Raw genomic sequence first — 22,043 nt, 5'->3', positions numbered from 1 at the left:
CTTCTACGGCTCGTCCATGATGTTAGGGACATCATACAGCTATTTCGTCCCTCTAAGACTCGCCAATGATGTTTAGGACCTTTGATGTTGATACCTAGATGGCGACAGAGGATGTTAAATGGGTAAACAAACTGCTAAAACATGGATGAGGAGATGCAATTACCCCATGATTCAATCAATAATATTTTTGATATGAATTTTTTTAAGATCGTCAATAATTTATATTTTGAACGTGTAACTATCTAAATGCCACACATACTACCATACTCATACCAGCAAAGTCTTTCTGTTTCTTAATTTGATGTAACAGAAGCCATTTAAAATTACCTGTATTCCAGTGCCTTAGCTAGGGATCGAACCTGGGACCTCTGGCTTACTAGTCACGAGCTCAACTGATCGAGCTAAGGAGATCTCTCTAGCTGAGCGGAATATTGCGGCTAGTCTGAACCAGGTCTACACTGGCTTTAAACATACTTATAAGAGCATCCAACTGAAATTATTATTTATTATAATTATTTTATTATTCTATAACCAATATATTCTCAGTATAGATCGCCATATCCCAATTTACTTTTCACTTAAATAAATCTAAAGCTTATTCCTGAGATGTTAAGGGGAATGTCTCTCATGGTATTGTTTTGGCCTACTATCCGATTCGATATCATATGAACTGTTTATACACTACTTGTATAACAAAAGGACACAGCCGAACTAGCCCTTGGTATGTGACTGCCTCTCTCTGTAAGTCAAACATCCAGCCGGTACATGCCCAGTTTTATTTAACTGTACATTCGCCGCCACAAATTTGCCTTTTTATATTATCATACGGAAATATAAGTTTTTTGTTCAGATCGATGGAAATGGTATTCACCAGACATTTCAACGTGACATTACTGTCTCGACTGGGGATGACGTCACACTGGTGTCGCGACACTGCCAATTCACGGGTAATGACGTCTGATCTTAAATGCCACCATCATTTTTCTCGCTCTCGTTGCATGATGATAAATTGACTGAATAAAGATTTATCTAATTTTGTTATGTTTGATAAGAGGCTTTGAACCGTTTTTGCTGAAATAGAAAGAAGTTTCTGGATAGTGGTTCATAAAGTGCAAGACAGTTCATTGAATGTCATAATGGTTATATAATACCACTGAAATATACTGCTAATTGGCTGGAAATATTAACAAGTAAATATTTGTCCTTTGATATGACTTTGTTTTATTATATTCATATAGCTTTGTATCCTAATTAACAACAGTAATTCTAATTAAGAAACAATTAAATCGTTTATTATAAAGCGCACAGAAGCAAACAATACAATTCACAAACATAAGTACTAATTAAGACATAATTAAAAATCAATTGTAACAACTTAATCACGATGGAATGAAGTTAACCTGGTAAATTGGTGCTAATCGATTCATGGTACCGGTGGTATGAACATTGACAGGGAGGTCTGCATACCTCACATACCGATACAGTAGTACTTTAGAAAAGTGGAGTTCAGGGCCCAGTTGTTCAAAACGTGACTAGGATAGTATAACATATATTTTAAAATCATGATAAATTCATTTCTGGTAAGACTTACTTGACCAAATTTTATGAAACTATAACACTCCTCAGTCTCTTCATGCCAATTATAAGGAATACACAAACAGGTTTCGAAGTGTAGGAGACATAAGATTGTCAGTAATAAAATGATTTAAATATGGATTTAGTAAAGAATATATAACATGCCGAATAGTCAATATGAAAGTGTACAATACAGCTATTTGATCTTTCTAGGTCTCGTCAGTGATGTTTGGGTCATCATACAGCTGTTTGGTCCTTCTAGGACTCGTCAGTGATGTTAGGGACATCATACAGTTATTTGGTCCTTCTAGGACTCGTCAGTGATGTTGGGTCGTCACACAGTTGTTTGGTCCTTCTAGGACTCCTCAGTGATGTTTGGGTTATTATACAGCTGTTTGGTCCTTCTAGGACTCGTCAGTGATGTTAGGGACATCATACAGTTATTTGGTCCTTTTAGGACTCGTCAGTGGTGTTGGGTCATCACACAGTTGTTTGGTCCTTCTAGGACTCGTCAGTGATGTTAGGGACATCATACAGTTATTTGGTCCTTTTAGGACTCGTCAGTGGTGTTGGGGACATCACACAGCTGTTTGGTCCTTCTAGATCTCCTCAGTGATGTTTGGGTCATCACACAGCTGTTTGGTCTTTCTAGGTCAGGTCTGTGATGCCCGGGACAACATACAGCTGTTTCTGTCCTTCTGTGATTCGTCTGTGATGATTAGGGCCTAAAGATGTTGAAATTCGAAAAGAAAATCAGAAAAGTCGAAATCAGCTCATAGAAAGACAAAGTCATGAAGGTGCATAAACCCCTTAACTGAACCAATTTGATAAATTTGGGTAACACAAAATGAAAAACGCATGTTTTATTGTGTCAATCGAGGTTTATTGATTGTAACTTAATGCAATAATTAGGACAATCGTTGTTAACAATTTTGAATATTCATTTATTATTGAAGCCTTTTCGGGAATAACAATAGATATATAAAGAATGGCAGTTTGCATATAATTCTCCTTGATAAGATAAACCTTGATTTTTGCTATTCATTTTAAGACATCATCTTGCAGGATTTTCTTCAATGCATTTTATACATTGGCTGATTTAAGATAATTCAGGCGATGCCGGGACGACATCAGCAGGGTTTCAAGCGAGAGTATAGTCGGTGTTCTCGGTGTTCTCAGAAACATCAATGAATCTACTTCTGTCCTTTGCAACGTTGCAATCGTGCATATCCGCATGCAAAACCCATCTTGGGCACATACTACGTACGGATAGCTGCTATATCTATTTCCCGGAGTGTATGGGAAGCTCCTGTATCTGTGCCATGTCAAGGCATGGTTGCTTCAAATAGAACTGGATCGATAAATGTTAGACTAATTCAGCAACCAACGGTATTGAAGGACGGATCGTTTTGTGAATGAAACAAGAAAGTGTTGCCTTGGTTCAGCGTCTACAATATACGGCTGGACACATTGTGCAAACAGTGGTCAGGTTTTCACACTGTAAATAAGTAAATCTCTCATTTCTCTCTTTCCTATCTTAGGATTTTGCATTTCTTTGGAACTGATGAATGTTTTACAGAGATGCCACATTCTGTACGCAATAGTGTGTAGCATGCGCCACCAGGGGTTATCACTGAGTGACAGATGGTACGACGCCTCTCTCGCGCTCCCCACGAGCGCTCTGACGCTTTACCACAGACGTTTGTGCTGTGCCAATAGCAGAATCTTTATGGCTTCACCGTATCCAAGTGACGTCACAACTCCGTATCAACATGACGACAGTTGACGAACATTGTGTGATGATTATATTGGCCACCGTGTAATATCGTCGGAGGAATGATGAATATCCTGCGTCAACCGGGCGAAAGGTAAGACGATTAACTTCTAGAATCGCATAACTAAATTTTCACAGCAAAATTCATTAAACTCTTAGTTTGTATTCAGGTCTTATTAAGACTCATCTAGAGTTGCCGACAGACGGCAGTTAGTTGAGTAGGTATAGGTCGTGAGAATCATTCCGCCATCCAGCTCTGACACGTTGGTATCCTATCCAGGATTTCCTTCCCCTCCCTACCTGCATCCTACCTGTGACTTCAACTCACCTGTTGATAAACTTGGACGCACCTGTTGGTGTTAGGACTTTTACCTGTTGCTGGTTTCACTTTTCCGTGTTCGATATGGCTGAGGGACCCGCACCTGTGGAAGGTAGGAAACTTTTGCAACTTTATTTGGAATTCTTCGGGAAACTTGGAAAATTGTTTTCTTAATTTTTCTTCGGCTGATAACTTAGTTTTCTCCACATCTGAAAACAAATAATGTGTCTTTGTTAATCTGCCTTTTTTTCAGAGTCTAACGAAAATATTTATTGGAAAAAGATCGCAAACTATATGCATTTAATTTTAACTTTACATTTTTTATTTTATTTTACTTAGTTGTTTTTTTTACAGCAGTCAACATTTTTATCGATATTTGGATTGACGAAGCTTACATATATTTCGTTACATATGTTCCTGTTCTTACGCTTCACTTATCTAGATTTTTCATTTCGAATTTTAAGCGGTTAAATTGATCTGATTGTTTTGTTTCGGTCAATTCGTAATGCTCTGGATTTGAATATAAATGGTGGCTGTGCTAAGTTTTTATCTTTAACATCTCGATTTGAAAATAAGAAATACATGAATTTATTTTTGAATTTGTTATCAGTTAACACTATATAATGTAGATATCAACCTGCCACACACGTGGTCTTACTGTAGACGTATATTTCTTCTAAATTACGTTTTACACACTGAACTGCGTTATGGTTAAATAAAGGTATATAAATACTCTCCTAGATCCTGTTAAAATATCATTCATACAACAATGCTGATGTCGTGATACATTTCAATCTGTTTAATAGTTAACTAGAATATACGATAAAGGTTTCTCTTCAAATGAAAAAAAAAAAAAAATAAGAATGCATTTTTGAAATCATTTATTTATTGATGAATGTATTAAAATATATTCGCAAAATACTTTTGTGGTTGCTACTATTTTTCAATTGTATTTCGAGTCATCGTTATCTCGGACTATGCTTTATATATATACCGTGTTTTATCGACGAATTCATCAACTCTTGATTTCTGATATCTGTATGTTTTTCGTATCTCGACTCTATATTTATGTTTATATCTTATCGAGTATCTCGACTTTACCTTTATATTTGTATGTTATCGTGATCGAGTATCTCGACTCTATATTTATATTTGTATATTATCGAGTATCTCGACTCTATATTTATATTTGTATATTATCGAGTATCTCGACTCTATATCTATATGTATATCTTATCGAGTATCTCGTCTTTACCTTTATATTTGTATCTTATCGTGATCGAGTATCTCGATTTTACCGTTAAATTAGTATTATATCGAGTATCTCGACTCTATATTTATATTCATATCTTATCGAGTATCTCGACTCTACCTTTATATTTATATCTTATCGAGTATCTCGACTCTACCTTTATATTCATATCTTATCGAGTATCTCGACTCTTCCTTTATATTTGTATCTTATCATGATCGAGTATCTCGACTCTATATTTATATTTATATCTTATCGAGTATCTCGACTCTATATTTATATTTATATCTTATCGAGTATCTCGTCTTTACCTTTATATTTGTATCTTATCGTGATCGAGTATCTCGACTCTACCTTTATATTTGTATCTTATCGTGATCGAGTATCTCGACTCTACCTTTATATTTGTATCTTATCGTGATCGAGTATCTCGATTTTACCGTTAAATTAGTATTATATCGAGTATCTCGACTCTATATTTATATTCATATCTTATCGAGTATCTCGACTCTTCCTTTATATTTGTATCTTATCGTGATCGAGTATCTCGACTCTATATTTATATTTGTATCTTATCGAGTATCTCGACTCTACCTTTATTTTTGTATCTTATCGAGATAACACCATCTACTGTTTGTCCATCTAAAGACAAACAACCAATTATGATGTCAGGCGCTAGTTAACACCATCTACTGTTTGTCCATCTAAAGACAAACAACCAATCATGATGTCAGGCGCTAGTTAACACCATCTACTGTTTGTCCATCTAAAGACAAACAACCAATTATGATGTCAGGCGCTAGTTAACACCATCTACTGTTTGTCCATCTAAAGACAAACAACCAATTATGATGTCAGGCGCTAGTTTACACCATCTACTGTTTATCCATCTAAAGACAAACAACCAATCATGATGTCAGGCGCTAGTTAACACCATCTACTGTTTGTCCATCTAAAGACAAACAACCAATTATGATGTCAGGCGCTAGTTAAAACAATCTACTGTATGTTTAAAGACAAACAACCAATCATGATGTCAGGCGCTAGTTAACACCATCTACTGTTTGTCCATCTAAAGACAAACAACCAATTATGATGTCAGGCGCTAGTTAACACCATCTACTGTTTGTCCATCTAAAGACAAACAACCAATTATGATGTCAGGCGCTAGTTAACACCATCTACTGTTTGTCCATCTAAAGACAAACAACCAATCATGATGTCAGGCGCTAGTTAACACCATCTACTGTTTGTCCATCTAAAGACAAACAACCAATTATGATGTCAGGCGCTAGTTAACACCATCTACTGTTTGTCCATCTAAAGACAAACAACCAATTATGATGTCAGGCGCTAGTTAAAACAATCTACTGTATGTTTAAAGACAAACAACCAATCATGATGTCAGGCGCTAGTTAACACCATCTACTGTTTGTCCATCTAAAGACAAACAACCAATTATGATGTCAGGCGCTAGTTAACACCATCTACTGTTTGTCCATCTAAAGACAAACAACCAATTATGATGTCAGGCGCTAGTTAACACCATCTACTGTTTGTCCATCTAAAGACAAACAACCAATCATGATGTCAGGCGCTAGTTAACACCATCTACTGTTTGTCCATCTAAAGACAAACAACCAATTATGATGTCAGGCGCTAGTTAACACCATCTACTGTTTGTCCATCTAAAGACAAACAACCAATTATGATGTCAGGCGCTAGTTTACACCATATACTGTGTTTGGTGTCGCAGTGCTATTTTTACATCGTGTTATTTATGTAGCTATAATTGTTGATAACAAACTAATCACTCTAAAACACTGTCTACATTATTGATAATGATAATTCGGTTATATTGAATTCAAATGTCTCAAATTCTATCTATGATTTCTTTTTGACAATTTTATTGTACAATTAACGTATATTTTATAATTGGTGGTTACAAGGGAGTAATATGTCTGTAATTGTTCTTTACAGAGGAGTGTTATATATTTAATTGTTCCTTAAAGAGGTGTTTTATATATTTAATTGTTCGTTACAGAGGAGTAACATATCTTTAATTGTTCGTTACAATGAAGTGTTATATATCTAATTGTTCGTTACAGTGAAATGTTATATCATTATGTCAATTTCATAACAATTTCCACTTTACCTTTCATGTCAGTATCTCGGCATAATACAATATTAATCGTATTGTGAGTCAACGTATCGACGAGATTACAGCCGTACTTACAGTCTGACAGCAACCAACGCACGTGTCATTTCACGTGTTCAATGTTTAATTCTGTGCACGTTTTTGCGAGGGAAAAAAATGGAAAATGTTATATGTGTATATGAAAGATTAAAAACGCTGTGGGTTTTTTCTGACTAGGCGATTAGGTGCCGTAGATCGTGAGTTCAAGGCCCGGCCAGAGCACAAGTCATAAAAATGTCTCCTTCACCATTTGTGTTACTATCTTATATACCCAACTATTAACACAATGTATGATACATTGTCCACTTTGTGTTGCTGGTCCTAGTTTCCTGTCGTGTTAAATATGATAATAACAATTAAAAATGTATATCTTATTGTTTCTCGTGTTATAATGTATCAGCATCAATTAAAGTAGATAAAATCTTCTACTAAAATTTAGAAGGACTACTACTACCACTACTACTACTACTACTATACTACTACTACCTACCTACCTACCCACCCACCCTACCTACCTACCTACCTACTACTACTACTACTACCACTACTACTATCACGTGTAATCAATCAATTATTTCTTTCTTGAATAAAAAAAAAAAAAAAACCACGCATTTCTTTTATCTCCAGTCATACCGTGACTTTTATCTCCAGTCATACCGTGACTTTTATCTCCAGTCATATCGAGACTTTTATCTCCAGTCATACCGTGACTTTTATCTCCAGTCATATCACGACTTTTATCTCTAGTTATATCACGACTTTTATCTCCAGTCATATCACGACTTTTATCTCCAGTCATACCGTGACTTTTATCTCCAGTCATATCGTGACTTTTATCTCCAGTCATATCACGACTTTTATCTCCAGTCATATCACGACTTTTATCTCCAGTCATACCGTGACTTTTATCTCCAGTCATATCACGACTTTTATCTCCAGTCATATCGTGACTTTTATCTCCAGTCATATCACGACTTTTATCTCTAGTTATATCACGACTTTTATCTCCAGTCATATCACGACTTTTATCTCCAGTCATACCGTGACTTTTATCTCCAGTCATATCGTGACTTTTATCTCCAGTCATATCACGACTTTTATCTCCAGTCATATCACGACTTTTATCTCCAGTCATACCGTGACTTTTATCTCCAGTCATATCACGACTTTTATCTCCAGTCATATCGTGACTTCTATCTCCAGTCATACCACGACTTTTATCTCTAGTCATACCACGACTTTTATCTCCAGTCATACCGTGACTTTTATCTCCAGTCATACCACGACTTTTATCTCCAGTCATATCGCGACTTTTATCTCCAGTCATATCGTGACTTCTATCTCCAGTCATATCACGACTTTTATCTCCAGTCATACCGTGACTTTTATCTCCAGTCATACCACGACTTTTATCTCCAGTCATACCGTGACTTTTATCTCTAGTCATACCGTGACTTTTATCTCCAGTCATACCGTGACTTTTATCTCTAGTCATACCGTGACTTTTATCTCCAGTCATATCACGACTTTTATCTCCAGTCATACCACGACTTTTATCTCCAGTCATACCACGACTTTTATCTCCAGTCATATCACGACTTTTATCTCCAGTCATATCACGACTTTTATCTCCAGTCATATCGTGACTTTTATCTCCAGTCATATCACGACTTTTATCTCCAGTCATACCGTGACTTTTATCTCCAGTCATATCGTGACTTTTATCTCCAGTCATACCACGACTTTTATCTCCAGTCATACCGTGACTTTTATCTCCAGTCATACCACGACTTTTATCTCCAGTCATATCACGACTTTTATCTCCAGTCATACCGTGACTTTTATCTCCAGTCATACCGTGACTTTTATCTCCAGTCATATCACGACTTTTATCTCCAGTCATATCACGACTTTTATCTCCAGTCATATCGTGACTTTTATCTCCAGTCATACCGTGACTTTTATCTCCAGTCATATCGTGACTTTTATCTCTAGTCATACCACGACTTTTATCTCCAGTCATATCGCGACTTTTATCTCCAGTCATATCGTGACTTCTATCTCCAGTCATATCACGACTTTTATCTCCAGTCTTATCACGACTTTTATCTCCAGTCATACCGTGACTTTTATCTCCAGTCATATCACGACTTTTATCTCCAGTCATATCGTGACTTTTATCTCCAGTCATATCACGACTTTTATCTCCAGTCATATCGTGACTTTTATCTCCAGTCATATCACGACTTTTATCTCCAGTCATACCACGACTTTTATCTCTAGTCATATCACGACTTTTATCTCCAGTCATATCACGACTTTTATCTCCAGTCATATCGTGACTTTTATCTCCAGTCATATCACGACTTTTATCTCCAGTCATATCACGACTTTTATCTCCAGTCATACCGTGACTTTTATCTCCAGTCATATCACGACTTTTATCTCCAGTCATATCGTGACTTCTATCTCCAGTCATACCACGACTTTTATCTCTAGTCATATCACGACTTTTATCTCCAGTCATATCACGACTTTTATCTCCAGTCATATCACGACTTTTATCTCCAGTCATATCGTGACTTCTATCTCCAGTCATATCACGACTTTTATCTCCAGTCATATCACGACTTTTATCTCCAGTCATATCACGACTTTTATCTCCAGTCATACCACGACTTTTATCTCTAGTTATATCGTGACTTTTATCTCCAGTCATATCGTGACTTTTATCTCCAGTCATATCACGACTTTTATCTCCAGTCATATCGTGACTTTTATCTCCAGTCATACCGTGACTTTTATCTCTAGTCAAATCACGACTTTTATCTCCAGTCATATCACGACTTTTATCTCCAGTCATACCGTGACTTTTATCTCCAGTCATACCGTGACTTTTATCTCCAGTCATATCACGACTTTTATCTCCAGTCATATCACGACTTTTATCTCCAGTCATACCGTGACTTTTATCTCCAGTCATACCGTGACTTTTATCTCCAGTCATATCACGACTTTTATCTCCAGTCATATCGTGACTTTTATCTCCAGTCATACCGTGACTTTTATCTCTAGTCAAATCACGACTTTTATCTCCAGTCATATCACGACTTTTATCTCCAGTCATACCGTGACTTTTATCTCCAGTCATACCGTGACTTTTATCTCCAGTCATACCGTGACTTTTATCTCCAGTCATACCGTGACTTTTATCTCCAGTCATACCGTGACTTTTATCTCCAGTCATACCGTGACTTTTATCTCTAGTCATACCGTGACTTTTATCTCCAGTCATATCGTGACTTTTATCTCTAGTCATATCACGACTTTTATCTCCAGTCATACCGTGACTTTTATCTCCAGTCATACCGTGACTTTTATCTCCAGTCATCCGTGACTTTTATCTCTAGTCATACCGTGACTTTTATCTCCAGTCATCCGTGACTTTTATCTCTAGTCATACCGTGACTTTTATCTCCAGTCATATCGTGACTTTTATCTCTAGTCATATCACGACTTTTATCTCCAGTCATACCGTGACTTTTATCTCCAGTCATACCGTGACTTTTATCTCCAGTCATCCGTGACTTTTATCTCTAGTCATACCGTGACTTTTATCTCCAGTCATCCGTGACTTTTATCTCTAGTCATATCGCGACTTTTATCTCCAGTCATATCGTGACTTTTATCTCCAGTCATATCACGACTTTTATCTCCAGTCATATCACGACTTTTATCTCCAGTCATATCACGACTTTTATCTCCAGTCATATCGCGCCTTCTATCTCCTCTCATTTTTGGACTTTTATCTCCAGTCATGTCGCGACTTTTATTTTCATTTTTTATATCGCGACTTTTCCTACAAACGGTCGGTTAATAATTTAACAATAATGTAAAAATGATTTAAATCTGCCATCGGTCCATCACACCTACATCACCCCGTCGTGCGGTAACGTAGATAGGCCACGTGCTCTGACAGCCGGTAATAAATTCTATTAAAGAAAATAGTTTCACCGTTTCTATTTTTAGACCATTTTCGTCAGCATTGAGCGGCTAGTGCCCTCAACCCGATGTCTATACTTTCACACTAGTATTGATCGGAACCAAAGCTGGCTGATATCGACCATAATATCCATCCTATTACACACTGGACCAGGGCCGTGCGGATTAAGTCACCAAAATACATCTTCCTCTTGTCCTTTATGGATTGTGAATGAAAACAAATAGTGATATTCTTCCATTTGAGGGCATTTTCTGTTAACACTATTTAGGTGTTTGGAAGCTTCTGACTTTCCATTCGAACGGGTACCTATTTAACCTTTTATCTGTTTTGGTCACCATCATTGAGAGTATATCGTTCTGATGACGAAAAGCTCGAGTTTTCTACGTCTTGAAAACTACACTATTTTCCTTTCATTCATATGTATTCATTTTGTGAGAGATTTTCATTTTTTTTCACTTTTTTTTCTGATTGTGTTTATAAGACGTTTTATCAAAAAATCTGTTTATCAAGTAATGGCCTAAATCATGCACAAACAACTATTCTTTTCGGAAAAAAAAGAGGTTATTTTATGACACTTTGTCCGCCATTGTCTTACAGAAAACTCTGTTGGCTTGGCTATTATCATCGACCCTGGCGTTTTGTATACGTGAGAGAATTTCAGTAACCGGGGATAATTGATGAGCGTGAAATTCATTGCCCCATTGATAAACTATTCATGGTGCCGTAAACAAATAAATAAAACACGTTATCTTTACGAAGGTTTTCCTTTTGAATTTAAAAAATAAATCATATGGATTGAAATTGATTTTAAATTGGTATACCGACGCATGGCATCCCTTCAGGTCGAGGAATGAGAAAAACACATACTGTTACTTACAGTTTGTGTGTAAGAGGCGACTAATGTGGTACTTACCTGCAGATTTGGCGATTTTTACTTCGGGACACGGCCGACCAAACTAAAGTTGTTGTATACTCACTTTGTAACATTTGTCATACATGTTTCCTCTCTGTAAACGAAATCATTGCTTCTTACCTAACGCTCCTCTTGTCAATGCCTCGCTTTTGCTCTAAGAGGTGAGAATCCCCATGCGAAGCAAGTCATGCATACTGCTTGGTGATGCTTCCTTATTGACGTTCATCTTAACAATTTGTAATAAAAATGGTTAGTCAGTTTCTTGTGATTAAGTGTGCTGTAATGAACGTATAGGTGAGATAGTCCTGTAAGAGTATGACAGCAACATACGAGTATGACAGCCTAGTATAGTAATATGACAGCCCTATAAGAGCATGACAGCAATATAAGAGTATGACAGCAAACTAAGAGTATGACAGCCCTATCAAAGTATGACAGCCCTTTGAGAGTATGACAGCAATATAAGAGTATGACAGTCCAATAAGAGTATGACAGAAATATAAGAGTATGACAGCCCTATGAGAGTATGACAGCAATATAAGAGTATGACAGCAATATAAGAGTATGACAGCAATATAAGAGTATGGCAGCAATATAAGAGTATGACAGCCCTATGAGAGTATGACAGCAATATAAGAGTATGACAGTCCAATAAGAGTATGACAGCAATATAAGAGTATGACAGCAATATAAGAGTATGACAGCAATATACGAGTATGACAGCAATATAAGAGTATGGCAGCCCTATAAGAGTATGACAGCAATATAAGAGTACGGCAGCCCTATAAGAGTATGACAGCAATATAAGAGTATGACAGCAATATAAGAGTATGACAGCAATATAAGAGTATGGCAGCCCTATAAGAGTATGACAGCAATATAAGAGTATGACAGCAATATAAGAGTATGACAGCAATATACGAGTATGACAGCAATATAAGACTATGGCAGCCCTATAAGAGTATGACAGCAATATAAGAGTATGACAGTCCAATAAGAGTATGACAGCAATATACGAGTATGACAGCCCTATAAGAGTATGACAGCAATATAAGAGTATGACAGCAATATACGAGTATGAGAGCAATATACGAGTATGGCAGCCCTATAAGAGTATGACAGCAATATAAGAGTATGGCAGCCTATAAGAGTATGACAGCAATATAAGAGTATGACAGCCTTATAAGAGTATGACAGCAATATAAGAGTATGACAGCAATATAAGAGTATGACAGCAATATAAGAGTATGACAGCAATATAACAGTATGTCAGCCCTATAAGGGTATGACAGCAATATAAGAGTATGGCAGCGCTATGAGAGTATGACAGCAATATAAGAGTATGACAGCAATATAAGAGTATGACAGCAATATAAAAGAATGACAGCCCTGTAAGAGTATGACAGCTCTAAAAAAAAGTATGGTAGTAACACGGTTGCTAGTTATCTCTACAATTCAATTTTTTCATTGATGAGAACGGTCTGTCATTTTTTATGCCGTGTTTTTAATTATTTATTTTCCCGCCAATCCTTTGTCAGTAAATGGCTGCGAAGCTGTATAATATCATTAATTACGAACATATCATATCGGGGAACTTTCCTGATTACGAAACTAGACACGACTGACATGACGCTTTTCATAGATTGGTCAAAATCATCAGTGACGTCAACACGCCTCGTTAAGAGACATGAATTGCAGGTATCTTGACCTAAATCTGACACTCAAAGTGACAATTATATTGAACCGAAGATACGGCTGATGTCCTTCTTTAACTCCTCATTCATGATCACACTTAAAATAGATCATCTTTGACATATATCTTGTTAAACAATCTGCTATACTGCCTTTTTATTATCAGCCACTGTCATCATATCTAGTGACTCTCGTTTAAAAAATGGTTAATTAATGCTGTTCGACTTTACAATGTGATTTTGATATTAAAAAGGCACTTTGTTTTACCCGAGTCACGAAACAAACCCAAGGTCATGTGAAACAGGTATCCTTCTTTTTTCTGAGTCACGCTGTCCTACAGGTAGGGCAAAAGAATTGTACCAGCTGCCCCATTGCATTATTGTAAGAGGCGACTAGATTTGAGATTTTATTTTCGTCTTCTTTTTTAACAACTTTGGGATTCTGTCCCCGGGCCGAGAATTACCAGTAAAACGGTAATTGTTACTCCTGCTTAGCGCTCAGCATTTTGGGAGTGGAACGACTGGTTCACCCGTTGTCAGTTTAATGTGACCGGGTGGGGTGTCCTGCCGGGTGTCTTCGGCAGTATATTCTGTAAGATAGCACTATAAATCGGCAAAAGTTCTGGACTATCAAAAGGAGACTCAACACGAACAAACCGCAGCCTCCCAAAACAAACGTATACCCTCAACACACGAATGCATGTCGCGCGCACAGGAGGCCGCACAAGAATGACCTTGACTGTTGAAAGGACGTTAAACGAAATAAATCAAATTAATATTTTGCTCTCCTTTTGATTTGGCGCTAGAAATACGGTTTCGTTATTATTCTTTATTGCCTTAACATAAACAGGCGTTATTCACCTCGCTACCATCAAAACAATCATTTATCTTAAATGACTTTAGTTTCATCAATATCATGATAAAACATTTAATTTAAACTAACCATTTATTTTCTCTATTTCCTAACAAAATTCTTTTTATTTAATTGTATATTCAAATCTTCATTTCATTGAATCATTCAACTTTTCTTACATAAATTTGGTTTGGTTCTTTTTATCACTAGTAAAAATCTCTCTTTTAGGAAAATTGTTACCTGTATGAAATAATCCCTAACTGTAGTACTGCAATGCTGTTTGGTTTGGTGTATCATTGTTTAACGTCCTATCAACAGCTAAGGTCAGTTAAGGACGGCCTCCCGTGCGTGCGACATGTTTGCGTGTGATGAGCATATGTGTGTCTCCCTGTGATAGCCCGGAACGTTTACCGATTTATAGCGCTACCTCACTGAAGCATACTGCCAAAGACACTAAGCAGGACATCCAATCCGGTCACATTATACTGACAACGGGCAAACCAGTCGTCCAACTCCAAAATACTGAACGCTAAGCAGAAGTAGCAATTGCCATTTTTAAAGACTTTGGTATGTCTCGTCGAGAGGACAGATCACAACCATCATTAAATTAGAATGCAAAATATCTTACAAATTACGATATATATATGTTGTCTGTGAAATAGATTATAGTTACAATGGTAGAAATTACAACCACGTTCCCACACAAAGCGGGGGTTCTCCCAGTGGTTAAAAAAACAAATTAACAAAATCAATCCAGGAGAATAACGCTTTGTTTTATTTTGGGGTTTTTTCAATGTGCTGCACACCATTATAATTTATAAGTCATATAAACACGGTTAAACGATTGGACGAACATACAGTATGATAGGTGTCACGTGGTTTATCTAATTAACATAAATACTACAGAGTATACACAGTAATAATGCACCGACTTAAATACATATTGTACTTACCAATATCACACTCTGGGCTCACAGAAACATATGTGTCCTAAAATGATACAATCAGACGCCAGTTACGTTAACAACTGTATCATTGCTTAAAATGTCAGAACTCAACAGCAGAAGTCAGGCCCCGCTAACAACCTGAAACAGAAGTGTGAAAGAACATTTTAAAAAGAGCAAATATTATTTCAAAGAAATTGAATGTACAGCTACTAAAGCTGTCAGCGTTTGTTTAGTTATCTAACAAAAATGTCTATGTTTAGATATCTAACAAAACTGTCAATGTTTTAGTTATCTCACAAAACTATCAATGTTTTAGTTATCTAACAAAACTGTCAATGTTTCAGTTATATAACAAAACTGTCAATGCTTTAGATATCTAACAAAACTGTCAATGCTTTAGATATCTAACAAAACTGTCAATGTTTTAGATATCTAACAAAACTGTCAATGTTTTAGTTATCTTACAAAACAGTCAATGTTTTAGTTATCAAGCAAAACAGTCAATGTTTAAGTTATCTCACAAAACTGTCAATGTTTTAGTTATCTAACAAAACTGTCAATGTTTCAGTTATCTAACAAAACTGTCAATGTTTTAGTTATATAACAAAACTGTCAATGCTTGAGATATCTAACAAAACTGTCAATGCTTTAGATATCTAACAAAACTGTCAACGTTTTAGTTATCTAACAAAACTGTCAATGTTTCAGTTATCTAACAAAACTGTCAATGTTTTAGTTATATAACAAAACTGTCAATGCTTTAGATATCTAACAAAACTGTCAATGCTTTAGATATCTAACAAAACTGTCAATGTTTTAGATATCTTACAAAACTGTCAACGTTTTAGTTATCTAAAAAAAACTGTCAATGTTTTAGATATCTAACAAAACTGTCAATGTTTTAGTTATCTAACAAAACAGTAAATGTTTTAGTTATCAAGCAAAACAGTCAATGTTTTAGATATCTAACAAAACTATCAATGTTTTAGTTATCTAACAAAACTGTCAATATTTCAGTTATCTAACAAAACTGTCAATGTTTTAGTTATATAACAAAACTGTCAATGCTTTAGATATCTAACAAAACTGTCAATGCTTTAGATATCTAACAAAACTGTCAATGTTTTAGATATCTAACAAAACTGTCAATGTTTTAGATATCTAACAAAACTGTCAATGTTTTAGTTATTTAACAAAACAGTCAATGTTTTAGTTATCAAGCAAAACAGTCGATGTTTTAGATATCTAACAAAACTGCAAATGTTTTATGATCTAAAAAAACTGTCAATGTTTTAGTTATCTAACAAAACTGTCAATGTTTTATTATCTAACAAAACTGTCAATGTTTTAGTTATCTAACAAAACTGTCAATGTGTTAGTTATCTAACAAAACTGTCAACGTTTTATTATAAAAAAAAACAGTCAATGTTTTAGTTATCTAACAAAACAGTCAATGTTTTAGGTATCTAACAAAACTGTCAACGTTTTAGTTATCTAACAAAACTGTCAACCTTTTATTATAAAAAAAACAGTCAATGTTTTAGTTATCAAACAAAGCTGTCAATGTTTTAGTTATGAAACAAAACTGTCAATGTTTTAGTTATATAACAAAACTGTCAATGTTTATATATCTAACAAAACTGTCAATGTTTTCAGTTATCTAACAAATCTGTCAATGTTTTAGGTATCTAACAAAACTGTCAACGTTTTAGTTATCTAACAAAACTGTCAACGTTTTATTATAAAAAAAACAGTCATTGTTTTAGTTATCTAACAAAACTGTCCATGTTTTAGTTATCTAACAAAACTGTCAATGTTTTAGTTATCTAACAAAACTGTCAATGTTTTAGTTATCTAACAAAACTGTCAATTTTTTAGTTATCTAACAAAACTGTCAATGTTTTATTACCTAACAAAACTGTCAATGTTTATATATCTAACAAAACTGTCAATGTTTTAGTTATCTAACAAAACTGTCAATGTTTTAGTTATCTAACAAAACTGTCAATGTTTTAGTTATCTAACAAAATTGTCAATGTTTTATCGTCTCACAAAACTGTCAATGTTTTAGTTATATAACAAAACTGCCAATGTTTTATGATCTAAAAAAACTGTCAATGTTTTAGTTATCTAACAAAACTGTCAATGTTTTATTATCTAACAAAACTGTCAATGTGTTAGTTATCTAACAAAACTGTCAACGTTTTATTATAAAAAAAAACAGTCAATGTTTTAGTTATCTAACAAAACTGTCAATGTTTTAGGTATCTAACAAAACTGTCAACGTTTTAGTTATCTAACAAAACTGTCAACCTTTTATTATAAAAAAACAGTCAATGTTTTAGTTATCAAACAAAGCTGTCAATGTTTTAGTTATGAAACAAAACTGTCAATGTTTTAGTTATATAACAAAACTGTCAATGTTTATATATCTAACAAAACTGTCAATGTTTTCAGTTATCTAACAAATCTGTCAATGTTTTAGGTATCTAACAAAACTGTCAACGTTTTAGTTATCTAACAAAACTGTCAACGTTTTATTATAAAAAAAACAGTCATTGTTTTAGTTATCTAACAAAACTGTCAATGTTTTAGTTATCTAACAAAACTGTCAATGTTTTAGTTATCTAACAAAACTGTCAATTTTTTAGTTATCTAACAAAACTGTCAATGTTTTATTACCTAACAAAACTGTCAATGTTTATATATCTAACAAAACTGTCAATGTTTTAGTTATCTAACAAAACTGTCAATGTTTTAGTTATCTAACAAAACTGTCAATGTTTTAGTTATCTAACAAAATTGTCAATGTTTTATCGTCTCACAAAACTGTCAATGTTTTAGTTATATAACAAAACTGTCAATGTTTTAGTTATCTAACAAAACTGTCAATGTTTTATTATCTAACAAAACTGTCAATGTTTTAGTTATCTAACAAAACTGTCAATGTTTTATTATCTAACAAAACTGTCAATGTTTTATTATCTAACAAAACTGTCAATGTTTTATTATCTAATAAAGCTTTCAATGTTTTAGATATATAACAAAACTATCAACGTTTTAGTTATCTAACATATCTTCAATGTTTTAGATATCTAACAAAACTGTAAATGTTTAGTTATCTAACAAAACTGTCAATGTTTAGATATCTAACAAAACTGTCAATGTTTTAGATATCTAACAAAACTGTCAATGTTTTAGATATCCAACAAAACTGTCAATGTTTTATTATCTAACAAAACTGTCAATGTTTAGATATATAACAAAACTATCAACGTTTTAGTTATCTAACAAAACTGTCAATGTTTTAGTTATCAAACAAAGCTGTCAATATTTTAGTTATTTAACAAAACTGTCAATGTTTTATTATCTAACAAAACTGTCAATGTTTTAGTTATCTAACAAAACTGTCAATGTGTTAGTTATCTAACAAAACTGTCAACGTTTTATTATAAAAAAAAACAGTCAATGTTTTAGTTATCTAACAAAACTGTCAATGTTTTAGTTATCTAACAAATCTGTCAATGTTTTAGGTATCTAACAAAACTGTCAACGTTTTAGTTATCTAACAAAACTGTCAACGTTTTATTATAAAAAAACAGTCAATGTTTTAGTTATCAAACAAAGCTGTCAATGTTTTAGTTATGAAACAAAACTGTCAATGTTTTAGTTATATAACAAAACTGTCAATGTTTATATATCTAACAAAACTGTCAATGTTTTAAGTTATCTAACAAATCTGTCAATGTTTTAGGTATCTAACAAAACTGTCAACGTTTTAGTTATCTAACAAAACTGTCAACGTTTTATTATCAAAAAAAAACAGTCATTGTTTTAGTTATCTAACAAAACTGTCCATGTTTTAGTTATCTAACAAAACTGTCAATGTTTCAGTTATCTAACAAAACTGTCAATGTTTTAGTTATCTAACAAAACTGTCAATGTTTTATTATCTAACAAAACTGTCAATGTTTATATATCTAACAAAACTGTCAATGTTTTAGTTATCTAACAAAACTGTCAATGATTTAGTTATCTAACAAAACTGTCAATGTTTTAGTTATCTAACAAAATTGTCAATGTTTTATCGTCTCACAAAACTGTCAATGTTTTAGTTATATAACAAAACTGTCAATGTTTTAGTTATCTAACAAAACTGTCAATGTTTTATTATCTAACAAAACTGTCAATGTTTTAGTTATCTAACAAAACTGTCAATGTTTTATTATCTAACAAAACTGTCAATGTTTTATTATCTAACAAAACTGTCAATATTTTATTATCTAATAAAGCTTTCAATGTTTTAGATATATAACAAAACTATCAACGTTTTAGTTATCTAACAAATCTTCAATGTTTTAGATATCTAACAAAACTGTTAATGTTTAGTTATCTAACAAAACTGTCAATGTTTAGATATCTAACAAAACTGTCAATGTTTTAGATATCTAACAAAACTGTCAATGTTTTAGATATCTAACAAAACTGTCAATGTTTTAGATATCCAACAAAACTGTCAATGTTTTAGTTATGTAACAAAACTGTCAATGTTTTAGATATCCAACAAAACTGTCAATGTTTTATTATCTAACAAAACTGTCAATGTTTAGATATATAACAAAACTGTCAATGTTTTAGTTATCTAACAAATCTGTCAATGTTTTAGATATCTAACAAAACTGTGAATGTTTAGTTATCTAACAAAACTGTCAATGTTTTATTATCTAACAAAACTGTCAATGTTTTAGATATATAACAAAACTATCAACGTTTTAGTTATCTAACAAAACTGTCAATGTTTTAGACATATAACAAAACTATCAACGTTTTAGTTATCTAACAAATCTGTCAATGTTTTAGTTATCTAACAAAACTGTCAATGTTTTAGTTATCTAACAAAACTGTCAATGTTTAGATATCTAACAAAGCTGTCAATGTTTAGATATCTAATAAAACTGTCAATGTTTTAGTTATCTAACAAAACTGTCAATGTTTTAGATGTTTAACAAAACTGTCAATGTTTGAGATATCTAATGACACTGTCAATGTTTTATTATATAACAAATCTGTCAATGTTTTAGATATCTAACAAAAGTGTGAATGTTTTAGTTTTCTAACAAAACTGTCAATGTTTTAGATATCTAACAAAACTGTCAATGCTTTAGTTATCTAACAAAACTGTAAATGTTTAAGTTACCTAACAAAACTGTCAATGTTTTAGTTATCTAACAAAACTGTCAATGTTTTAGTTATCTAACAAAACTGTCAATGTTTTAGTTATCTAACAAAACTGTCAATGTTTTAGTTATCTAACAAAACTGTCAATGTTTAGATATCTAACAAAACTCTCAATGTTTTAGTTATCTAACAAAACTCTCAATGTTTTAGTTATCTAACAAAACTGTAAATGTTTAAGTTACCTAACAAAACTGTCAATGTTTTAGTTATCTAACAAAACTGTCAATGTTTTAGTTATCTAACAAAACTGTCAATGTTTTAGTTATCTAACAAAACTGTCAATGTTTTAGTTATCTAACAAAACTGTCAATGTTTAGATATCTAACAAAACTCTCAATGTTTTAGTTATCTAACAAAACTCTCAATGTTTTAGTTATCTAACAAAACTGTCAATGTTTAAATATCTAACAAAACTGTCAATGTTTTATTATCTAACAAAACTGTCAATGTTTTAGTTATCCAACAAAACTGTCAATGATTTAGTTATCTAACAAAACTGTCAATGTTTTAGTTATCTAACAAAACTGTCAATCTTTTAGTTATCTAACAAAACTGTCAATGTTTTAGTTATCTAACAAAACTGTCAATGTTTTAGATATCTAACAAAACTGTCAATGCTTTAGTTATCTAACAAAACTGTAAATGTTTAAGTTACCTAACAAAACTGTCAATGTTTTAGTTATCTAACAAAACTATCAATGTGTTAGTTATCTAACAAAACTGTCAATGTTTTATTATCTAACAAAACTTTCAATGTTTTAGTTATTTAACAAAACTGTCAATGATTTAGTTATCTAACAAAACTGTCAATGTTTTAGTTATCTAACAAAACTGTCAACCTTTTACTTATCTAACAAAACTGTCAATGTTTTAGTTATCTAACAAAACTGTCAATTATTTAGTTATCTAACAAAACTGTCAATGTTTTAGTTATCTAACAAAACTGTCAACCTTTTAGTTATCTAACAAAACTGTCAATGTTTTAGTTATCTAACAAAACTGTCAATGTTTTAGATATCTAACAAAACTGTCAATGGTTTAGTTATCTAACAAAACTGTAAATGTTTAAGTTACCTAACAAAACTGTCAATGTTTTAGTTATCTAACAAAACTGTCAATGTTATAGTTATCTAACAAAACTGTCAATGTTTTAGTTATCTAACAAAACTGTAAATGTTTAAGTTACCTAACAAAACTGTCAATGTTTTAGTTATCTAACAAAACTGTCAATGTTTTAGTTATCTAACAACACTGTCAATGTTTTAGATATCTAACAAAACT

General features: G+C 33.4%; 1 protein-coding gene across 1 annotated transcript; it reads right to left on the bottom strand.

The window, feature by feature from the left end:
* Positions 1 to 415: 415 nt before the first annotated feature.
* On the bottom strand, positions 416 to 10,508 carry LOC117344070 (ice nucleation protein InaU-like). The gene is made up of 3 exons (XM_033906719.1): positions 7,751 to 10,508; positions 3,678 to 3,877; positions 416 to 490 (listed from the first exon to the last, which is right to left on the bottom strand). The coding sequence occupies exons 1-3, from the start codon at positions 10,506 to 10,508 to the stop codon at positions 416 to 418; spliced, it is 3,033 nt and encodes a 1,010-aa protein (XP_033762610.1).
* Between the last annotated feature and the right edge of the window lie 11,535 nt (positions 10,509 to 22,043).

Source organism: Pecten maximus, chromosome 15, assembly GCF_902652985.1.
Source record: "Pecten maximus chromosome 15, xPecMax1.1, whole genome shotgun sequence".
NCBI lineage: Eukaryota > Metazoa > Mollusca > Bivalvia > Pectinida > Pectinidae > Pecten > Pecten maximus.
The sequence above is the reverse complement of the archived record's forward strand: the minus strand, read 5'-3'. Positions and strand labels throughout refer to the sequence as shown.